Raw genomic sequence first — 9,710 nt, 5'->3', positions numbered from 1 at the left:
CCATTCGAGCTTAAGGCAGCAGTAACAACTAATAAGCTGGACTAATGTTTCTCACAGCAGATCAGACCAGTCATTGTGGTCACCTTCATAGAACAAGCCATCGACAATCTCATCAACCAGTGAATCGATAAATGTTTGCAACTTTTATCGAATATTCTGCAAACTCTGTTTCGTGCACTCGAGAACCAAGCAAAAATTGCAGCGCATATTGCAGCGCCTAAGCAGACTCTAGTTGCTTCAGCAATCCTCCGTAAATCCATCTTTCGGAAAACAGAGGTTTCTGTAGTGAACTCTATTCCCACAGTTGCTGCAAACACAATCTGCAATCATATATATGCTTCATCAGACAGTCTAATTCGAACACATACATCACTTAATAAATTATTCACGGTATTAATTTGTTGAATATCTTACTCATCTAGTCAAATCAATTCACAAGCTACTCGGGATTGATTTGAAAATACTCATAACTCGATTGATGTTAATCGAGTTGAGCTCAAATTCGAGCTATCAGAATCAACTGCAAAGTCAATCTTAATAATCAATTATATTATTAAACTTGACATCTACCTCCAAAACTTAAACTCAATAGAGTTGAGTTTCGAGTTTCAAATGTTTTGTGCTCAAACTTTACAATGTTTCAACTCGATTCAATTCAATTGGTTTGGCCTTTTAGTTTAGTGATGTAAATGATCAAATTTAACTAAAATCCTCATGGCAATGTGATTGTGATTCTATATATGTTCAAAAAATTATAGAAGACATATGTTCATGATTTGATAATATATCAAGGATTACAGAATAAAGATTGCTGCAGAAGTGCATAAAATTATTGTATGAAGGAGCAGTTCTCTATTAACAAATTGCAAAAAAAATGACAGTTCAATCGAATTTTTATCAAGTGAAACATCAAAATCTGTAAAATGTCTTGATGAAAGTACTCAGCCTCCATTAAAAAGATCGATTTAACAGGATCCTGCATGTGCCTGAGCCCCTTGGAAACATAATCAGCTTCCAGAGAATTTTAACTAGTTTCCGAAAATTCGTAGTAGTAGAAATCGAAATTCCCAATTTCTTCAAAACACGTCCATTCTTCAAGAAATATTTTAAGACTTCCATTTCTGCTGCATTCCCTCTAAATCTTTTAAGTTGGACACTCTTCAGGGATGACAACAAACAACTGGGCACTGATTCCTCCTCGTTAAAGATTGTCCGGTCAGGAATTTTATTCTTTTCCTGGCACACATTTATAACATTATTAGCATGTACAGATGATCATTCTAGCAGTCTGTTACGAGTCTGGGAATACGAGGGATTCATAAAAATAGAGAGAAAACGAAAAACAGAACATAAAATTACCTTATAGAGGATTAACACTTCCAACTTAGGTGCACATTTGAGTATCTTTGGCAGCATCAGCCATCCATCTCCGAAAGCTCCGATCTCCAATCGAGTCAAAAAATGAAACTTCGGAAGTGTTTCATCACATGACTTGAAGAGAGTCTATGAAGGAATACTATGCTATCAAACATAGTTAAGCAGATTAAGAAAACAGTGAAGAAAAATATATTTACCTCAACCATATATGCAGATAAGCGTAAAACAGTGACACTAGAGATTCTTTTAATAAGCCTTAATACATGATTTGTATAGGAACCTCTAACATCAATAGCTGCGCTAAACGGGGATGACGACACATTTATCACGCTAAAATATCCGGAAAAATGATCCTTTAGCTCGAAGAAGTCAAGTTCCGGGGCACGTATAACCATGCTTCGAACGTCCAATCCTCTCTGTGAATCAATTTGGTGAATCGTGAGACGTTTCAGTGAAGATGACACCACATACAGGGTGACTGCATCATCGTCAAAATACTCCCTATAAAACACTAATTCTTTAAGAATCGGGGACCCGAGTACCATCTTCTCCAAATTAGCAACACTAGAATTTTTAATATGGAGTACCTCTAGTCTCGGGAGGTCCACAGATTCAAATATCTGAAACCGAATTCTGACACCAAGCTTCAAGATCTTTAGTGTCTTGCAACTAAAAATAATTTGGGGAAGCCCAATTGTGCTATGATCCAGATCAAGCTCCTCAACATTTCTCATTATTGCCGTGCCAATCCATAAATATACATGGTGCGAAACACAATCTGAAAAACTAGTTAGTTGGAGGCGTAAGGTTTTGATATTATCGCGACGAAGAAGTAGTACTCTGTCTACAGATTGCAGAAAGAATTGTTCATTTGGGTGGTCAGAAGTTTGCGGATGAGCGACTGAGGTGTCGTCGAAATGTAATACGGGAACCGAGGTCCAAGTGTGCCTCCATCTTGTACATAAAATGCTTGTTCTGACTGCAGATTCGGTTGGAAGAAATGACAGAATGTGACAGAGAACCGCGTCCGGCAAAGCGCTGATAATGTCTCGATTTCCATGCAGAAAAGGTAAGCATGAATTTGATACTCCCATTAGGCTTAGATGGTATCAAATCTGCACAAAATCACATTTGAATATTTGGTGATCAGCAAACACATACGAAAATGACAGGATGGCTTTTTTTAAAAAAAATTAAACTAGAAATTATTTCAATCAAAATGGTTTAAATTTTACACTTAAAAGCTAAGAAAAAACTTACAAAAAATAAGAATGGTGTAAGAAGCTACGTGTTTTCTACACTCTGCTTCCACAAATATAGAATTGAGGGTTTCTTCAATATTCCTCTGGCTCTACAACTCTTCAAAAACCTACGAAAATTGGTGAGCTAAGAGAGAAATAACAAAATTTTCTGGCAAATCGGATTAGACTACAGTGTTTGAGTTACAAAAGGAATTTACTCTCGTCACGTAAGCAAGTTCATTATTAACTTGAATATCTTTAAATATTTTTGGATTCCATTCAAATTCAAATCTATACAATTTAAAACGAATAAAGGGTCAAATAAATACATTTTAGTTTTTTTCGATAAATTAGACCTAAAACTTTTATTTTCGAGGTCAAATAAGTCATTTGAATCAATTAGCTCACTAATTTGCATCTCGGGATCATATAAGTCCAAGTTTGAGGTGTATAATTTCTGAATTACTTGACTTAAATTAAGAAAATCTTGTGTCTAATTAACCCAAAACATTAATTTAAAATTTCAAACAAAAATGATATGGTCGGTTTTGTCAGATGATTTGTTTATTGGTTCAATTATTTTGGTTTGTTTACAATAGAACTTATTGATTTTTTATGTCCAAAATGAACCGAACCGAAAAATCAAAAAAAAATATAATACAAAGCCGAACCGAGCTAAATGTTTTTATTTACAAAATCGAATGATCCAACATTTTTAGTTTTTCAAAAACAAATTCAACAGAAATTTTTAGATAATTAATTCTTTTAGAACCAAACTAAACCCATTGGTTAAGTCGATTTTGGCTCAATGATTTTGGTTCGATTTACATTACAACGTTATTTTTTTATGTCCAAAATCGAACCGAACTTAAAAATAATTGTTAATGATATCAAACCGAATTAAACCAGGAAATTTTACGTCCAAAACCGAACCGAGCTGAAAAATTATTTTAACAAAAAAAAGTACAATTAAATTCGAAAATTAGAATAGGCTGAGTTTTTTTTTAGCTTAATACTGTCACTGTGTGAGTTGAAGACTTGTAGTAACAATGGTGATTTCTGCTAATAAGCAGGTGATAGTAACACCATCAACCTCTGGTTAACCAAATGAGAATGTGGACGAAGAAGCACAGACACAGCAGCACATATCAGCAGAACCTACGGAATCAGCCAAATCAAATGTAAGATCTCCCCTCAAAATGATAACAACCTTGTTTGCTCAAAACAGGAAAACATTTTCCATCAGAAGTTGAAATTATAAACGCAGATATAATGACTCGAAGCGAGAATACGAGGAGGTAAAACAAAAATGAGATGGTTCATGCTTGCTTCTACTGACTTTAACATGGTATTCAATCTAACAACAAAGTTTTTGACTAGGCACATTTTGATATGTAGATCATTAAACAAAAATGTCCCTTCGATCTGCGGTAAGAAATCTATCAGATCTCCCTTCTATGGGCGAGCGATTAAAGCATTAGAAAGGTTCGCTAGAGCTAGGTTTAGCATCCACAATTAGATAAAAAAAAACACACAAAATCAGTCTATGAAGAGCACTTTCACTGTTTTTTGTTACGCCCTTCTCCATTTCCGTTCCCGTGCTATATAACAATTTTTTTTTTTGATATATAAATGAACAAACGGCAAGTGGCAGTCTCCACAAATACAGCCGAAAGAAGACTGCGTTGGAAGAGCATATAAGACATCCTTGCCAAGGTACACTTCACCAGTTAATAGTGAACTTGCTAGGTAGGACAATCGACTGCTGGACGCAATGTTATAATATAAACTCAACGCAACAGTACAAAGATTACAATCCAAGTCCCGAGACGTCCTATTCTTTTGCACCATCAACACCAATAGATATCATTCGGACATGATAAAAAATTAGTCCAGATAGACGTATAGAGCGAGAAGATATATCAAATGCATTTTCCAAGTGATTAGAATACAAATGAAATAGATGATCACGGTCATAGCATAATATAAATTTTGCGGAAAATATGCCTATCTATATAATTATTGAGGACCATAATGTGTCCAACTATGAAGAGCACCTAAGACTAACTACGAAATCAACGATAAATCCATATTAAAGCAGCAGCTTTGAAGAGTATATATGCCATCCTTGCCAAGGTGCAGTACACTTCGCGATTATTGCAGCAGCCGAATGATGAACTCGCTAAAAAAAGTTGACTGCCGACAACAATGCATTGACATAAACAAGGCCATATTGCAAAGAATGCAAGGGACACTGTCTTTTCTTGCATTATCAACACCAGCGTTTATCATTCGGATGAGACAAATAGAGCGAGAAGATCGACTGGATGTGTTTAGAACAGACATGAAATAAATGATCAGAACATTTTATAACAGAATTTCCTAAGTCCAGACATAAGTCTATGAAGAGCACCTAGGATTGTAACTAACTACACACAAATAGTTTGGTGGCAGACAAGTATACAACATCTTATACTTTCCAAGTACACATAACAAAATCCGAGAGATTTAAATTAGTAATAATGCTCATCAAATCTGTATTAGGAGGCGTATAAATACAGATATTATTAAACTATGTGAAGAATTAAGAGCGCTGAAATTCAAAATTCACCATAAACTGAAATGCACACTATCTGTTTGATGTAATGCTACCTACCATCTAAACCCAACAAACTAATTTAGTGAAATTCACCAAATCTGCATTGGCTATGCATGTTAAAACAGAGATTTAAACAATGTAAGATGCAGGTTAAGAAACAAAAATCAGGGAAATTGAGATAAAAAAAAAATTGGACCATTTCTCGATTTATGCGTGTCATCCTTGCGCAGGGGCCATGCTAATCTTCTCTGTATCGTTCCAATTTTATCGGATGTCCCCGAAGGGACGATAGCAAGCGTTACTGTATTTGACTATAAACGCTCTTCTAAGTGCTTAAACGAACGATGTGGGATATTTTACTTTAGGCTTTATTTGGAGCTAATATATATGTTATGGAATGGAGCTAATATATATGTTATGGAAAAGGAGAAGGTAGGAGGACAAGTTTCCTCTCAAATTTATGAATTTAAACTATTTAACTTAATATATTCACTTTTTTCCCATTTAAAATGAACATTTTTTTATCTAATTACTAATTTTTCAATATATTATTTATATTTTTAAGTAACATTTTCTAATTTTCTTTATATCCTTTATTATATTCTTTAGATAAATTACCGATATTTAAAACATACATTATAAAATAATTAATAATAAAAATAAAAAGATTTTTTTAATATGTATGTTATATAATATTGTTTTTAAACAGAACAAAAGAAATACAAAAGAGAAGGCATAATTCAACATAGTTTTCCCATAATTAAATTTGTTAGTGATTTAAGTTTTTATTTTATGTAATTATAAAATAAAACTTACATAATTTTGGCTTAGAGTATTCGTATTGGATAAATTTAATGAAATTAAACTTTAATCTTAATATTGAATTTGTTAAATTAATGTTACTTTACGTGTGTCACACGTAACTCAGAATATAACACATTACAATTAATAATTAAATTAAATAATCATTTGTTAAGTAATTAACGTGTAAATTTATAGTGTAAATTTAATTAATAATTAAATTATAAAAATGTTAAATAATAATATTTTATTTATAGAATACATATATGTTTCTTTATAAATTATTATAATGAAGTAGGAACAGTGATTTATTTTATTTAGTATTTCATAATCGATTAAAATTATAACATAATCTAAAATTAGCATAAATTATTATTTTATTTAATAATAATGATTTATGTGAAATATAAATATATAAAATAACTGACATTAAACTTATCAATTGGCTCAAATTCAAGTATTTAAAATCATAAAATAATTTTTGCTACTACATGTTTATAAAATAATAAAAGTTAATTTTTAAAGCCATATATATTTTTTATTAATAAAATGTATTTAATAATGCTAATACAATATTAAACAGAAAAAAAAGTTTGGTCATATCTTTATTTGGATTGGTAGTATTAAAATAAGATAAAATTAAAAAATTTATACACATCTAGTGACGACTCGTCTGGTGAATAGAAAAGTCTTGAGAAATAATGAAATTATACTATCACAAATTAAAAACCAGTATTACTATAGAATAACACAAAGTTCACTTATAACTATAGAATATAACAAACTTGATTTTACAAATGATTCTACTGCTTTTTTGTATACACTAAAAACTAAAAGGTCTATAATTGTAAATATATACTTCACACTTCAAATCATAAGATATGATAAAAAGAGGAGACGAGTAAGTCACTGTATTTCTGTATATAAAACTGTATATCTGAGTGTATGTATTCCAGAAATTCTTGGCTAGACCTGGTTCATTGTGTATTGTGAACCATTCGAACTTAAGGCGGCAGTAACAACTTATATATAAGCTTGGCTAGCGTTTCTCACAGCAGGTCGGACCAGTCATTTTGGTCACCTTCATAGAACAAGCCGTCGACAATCTCATCAACCAGTGAATCGATAAATGTATTGCAACTTGTATCGAATATTCTTCCGACTCTACTGCGTGCACTCGAGAACCAAGCAAAAATAGCAGCGCATGTTACCGCGCCTAAGCAGACTCCAGTTGCTTCAGCAATCCACTGCAAATCCATCTTTCGGAAAACAGAGGTTCCCGTAACGAACTCTGTTCCCACAGTTGCTGCAAACACAATCTGCAACCATATTTATGTTTCATCAAACAATTTAATTCAAACACATACATTACTTATTAAATGACTCACGGTAATTTGTTGAATGTCTTATTCTAAGGAGTAATCTAGTAAATCAATTTGCAAACTACTCAGGATTGATCATTTGAAAATACTCAAAATTCACTTGATGCTAATCGAGTTGAGCTCAAATTCGCGCTATTGTAATGGACTGCCAAGTCAATATTAATAATCATTTATATGAATTAACTTGAACTGTAGCTCCTTAATATAAATTCAATAGAGTCGAGTTTCGAGTTTCAAATGTTTTCTGTCCGAACTTTACAATATTTCAACTTGATTCACTTAAATTACTCATTTTTTTAAGCTTAATTAACGAAAATAAAATTGGGTGATCCACTATTCTCAAGATGCAATCTTCAAATATGATACTTTAAACTATTCCTAAAATTTAATTTTCCAATATAATACATGCACCTTAAATAATAATAATAATAAAAAAATTGCACAAGCCAATTAGGAAACAAAATGAAAAAAATGTTTTCTTGTTATTTTTTAATTAAACTTTTCATTTTCATTTCATCAAATTAATCAAGCATAATCATCCTATTCATATCAAGAAATATATGCAATAATAATAAAACAAACTAATATCCATAATATTTATAAGTTTTTATTTATTTATAAGTTAGATAAACATACCATGGCAAGACGACCAGAAATAATCTCAAAATCACGACTTTTTTTAGAACTTTCAATATACTCAGATAACGTCTCAAAGAAAGGCGACACCACTTCATCACCGCCGTCCTTTCTACTCTTCACAACAGCAAACCCATCCTCACCGTACGATCTAAGCGTGCAAAGCCTCGGTTGCAGCAAAATCTTCCCGTTCTCCAGTTCACTTGCACCCACCTTATTAGTTTTATTACCAACTACAGGAACCTGAACCGAAACGGCAAGTTCTTTTCTCGAAACGGCAGGTTTCTCGACACTCAGCTCGCAGTGAATTGCACGCGCCACCACCTTGGCCATCGTTTACCGGTTGATAGTTTGTAGAATGTTTGAGATTTTTTTAAGTTTGTGAATTTGTGGAAAAGTAAGAGCAGGTTATTATGAATCCACGTCTGTCTTTTCTGTGAGGTGGTGTACGGGTGTGACGTGGCATGGGACCTAGTGATGCTTACGTGGCAAGATACTGGTTCGGTGACGTCGTTTTTGAAGGTTGGAGTAACGTGTCGTTAACTGGGTGGATGTCGGTATCTCTTTAAACGTCTATCGTTTTTTCATAAAAGCGGACGAGGAATCAAGTTAAATGTCAATTTGCCCCTCAAATTAATATAAAATCAAATTTCTCTCTGAATTTGAAAACTGTGCTCAATCAATACTAAAAATGATCTCGTAATTTCAATTTAATTATATGTGAAACTTATAACAATTTAATTTTTAATATTTATTATCCTTTTTAAAAAATTGACTTTACAAAATCTTTTATTCTTGGAGTAAGAAAATTAAAAATATTTAAGAAAAACTAAAATAAAAAGATAAAGTAAGTAAAATAAAATGAGTATTATCGGAAGACTAATATTCTCTCAAGTTAACTTCAGCTAAAAGGGCCGTGTTGTTCGATTTCCACCATTTACTATAAAATAATTGATGTAAATTTATTTAACTAAATTTGGACTTTTTTTTATCTACACCATTCATGTTGTTCAATTTACACTATTATTATAAAATAATTAATATAAATTCATTTAGAGTGATACATGAATTTGAATTTGCAATTTGGATTTCAAATTTTACATTTCAAATCCTATATTTCAAATAGGGGTGTAAACGGGCCGAGCCGAGCCCGAGTACTGCCAAGCTCGAGCTCGAGCTCGAGTGTGTTTTACAGGCTCGAGCTCGAGCTCGAGCTCGAGCGGGCTTAAATTCTTAAGCTCGAGCTCGAGCAATATTCGAACTACTCGAGCTCGAGCTCGAGCTCGACTTGAATTTAATAAAATTAAAAATAATTATTAAAAAATGATCATATATGATACATTTAAATTATTTTTCACTTTATAATATACAATTTGACCTATTTATATGATACATATTTAAATTTAAAGCTAAAAAATATAATACAATTATAATAAAAATTATTATTATTTTTTAATATCAAGCTCGTTTAGGCCCGTTTAGGCTCGCGAGCCTCACGAGCCTCAACAATTGATACTCGAGCTCGGCTCGAGATGAAGCTCGAGTAGCTCGAGCTCGAGCTCGGCTCGAATTTTTCGAGCCGATCTCGAGTTTTTTTCGAGTCGATCTCGAGTAACTCACGAGTAGCCCAACTCGTTTACACCCCTAATTTCAAATGCATGAATTTAAAATCTC

The 9,710-nt window shown here is 32.5% G+C and overlaps 2 protein-coding genes and 1 non-coding gene across 3 annotated transcripts; all 3 read right to left on the bottom strand.

The window, feature by feature from the left end:
* Positions 1–771: 771 nt before the first annotated feature.
* Positions 772–3,199, bottom strand: LOC126657688 (FBD-associated F-box protein At5g22730-like). Its single transcript, XM_050352424.2, has 4 exons — positions 2,638–3,199; positions 1,575–2,492; positions 1,360–1,503; positions 772–1,236 (listed from the first exon to the last, which is right to left on the bottom strand). The coding sequence occupies exons 2-4, from the start codon at positions 2,469–2,471 to the stop codon at positions 952–954; spliced, it is 1,326 nt and encodes a 441-aa protein (XP_050208381.1). The 5' UTR covers positions 2,472–2,492; positions 2,638–3,199; the 3' UTR covers positions 772–951.
* A 2,202-nt stretch (positions 3,200–5,401) lies between these two features.
* On the bottom strand, positions 5,402–5,504 carry LOC126658893 (U6 spliceosomal RNA). Its single transcript, XR_007634460.1, has one exon. It is a non-coding gene; the product is annotated as a U6 spliceosomal RNA (small nuclear RNA).
* Positions 5,505–6,738: 1,234 nt separating this feature from the next.
* LOC126657689 (stress enhanced protein 2, chloroplastic) lies at positions 6,739–8,437 on the bottom strand. The gene is made up of 2 exons (XM_050352425.2): positions 8,037–8,437; positions 6,739–7,337 (listed from the first exon to the last, which is right to left on the bottom strand). Exons 1-2 carry the CDS (start codon positions 8,367–8,369, stop codon positions 7,068–7,070), a joined length of 603 nt encoding a protein of 200 aa, XP_050208382.1. The 5' UTR covers positions 8,370–8,437; the 3' UTR covers positions 6,739–7,067.
* Between the last annotated feature and the right edge of the window lie 1,273 nt (positions 8,438–9,710).

This window comes from Mercurialis annua, linkage group LG7, assembly GCF_937616625.2.
Source record: "Mercurialis annua linkage group LG7, ddMerAnnu1.2, whole genome shotgun sequence".
Classification (NCBI taxonomy): domain Eukaryota; kingdom Viridiplantae; phylum Streptophyta; class Magnoliopsida; order Malpighiales; family Euphorbiaceae; genus Mercurialis; species Mercurialis annua.
Note: the sequence above shows the minus strand (reverse complement) of the source record. Positions and strands in the feature narration are given on the sequence as shown.

Bases quoted from the DNA above. Each gene is read 5' to 3' on its own strand.
- LOC126657689 (XM_050352425.2), bottom strand. From the start codon at position 8,369: ATGGCCAAGGTGGTGGCGCGTGCAATTCACTGCGAGCTGAGTGTCGAG. The intron at 7,338-8,036 runs GTATGTTTATCT...ATATGGTTGCAG, and splicing joins TTTCTGGTCGTCTTGCCATG to ATTGTGTTTGCAGCAACTGT.
- LOC126657688 (XM_050352424.2), bottom strand. From the start codon at position 2,471: ATGGGAGTATCAAATTCATGCTTACCTTTTCTGCATGGAAATCGAGAC. The intron at 1,504-1,574 runs GTAAATATATTT...ATTCCTTCATAG, and splicing joins TATCTGCATATATGGTTGAG to ACTCTCTTCAAGTCATGTGA. The intron at 1,237-1,359 runs GTAATTTTATGT...AATGTGTGCCAG, and splicing joins AAGTGTTAATCCTCTATAAG to GAAAAGAATAAAATTCCTGA.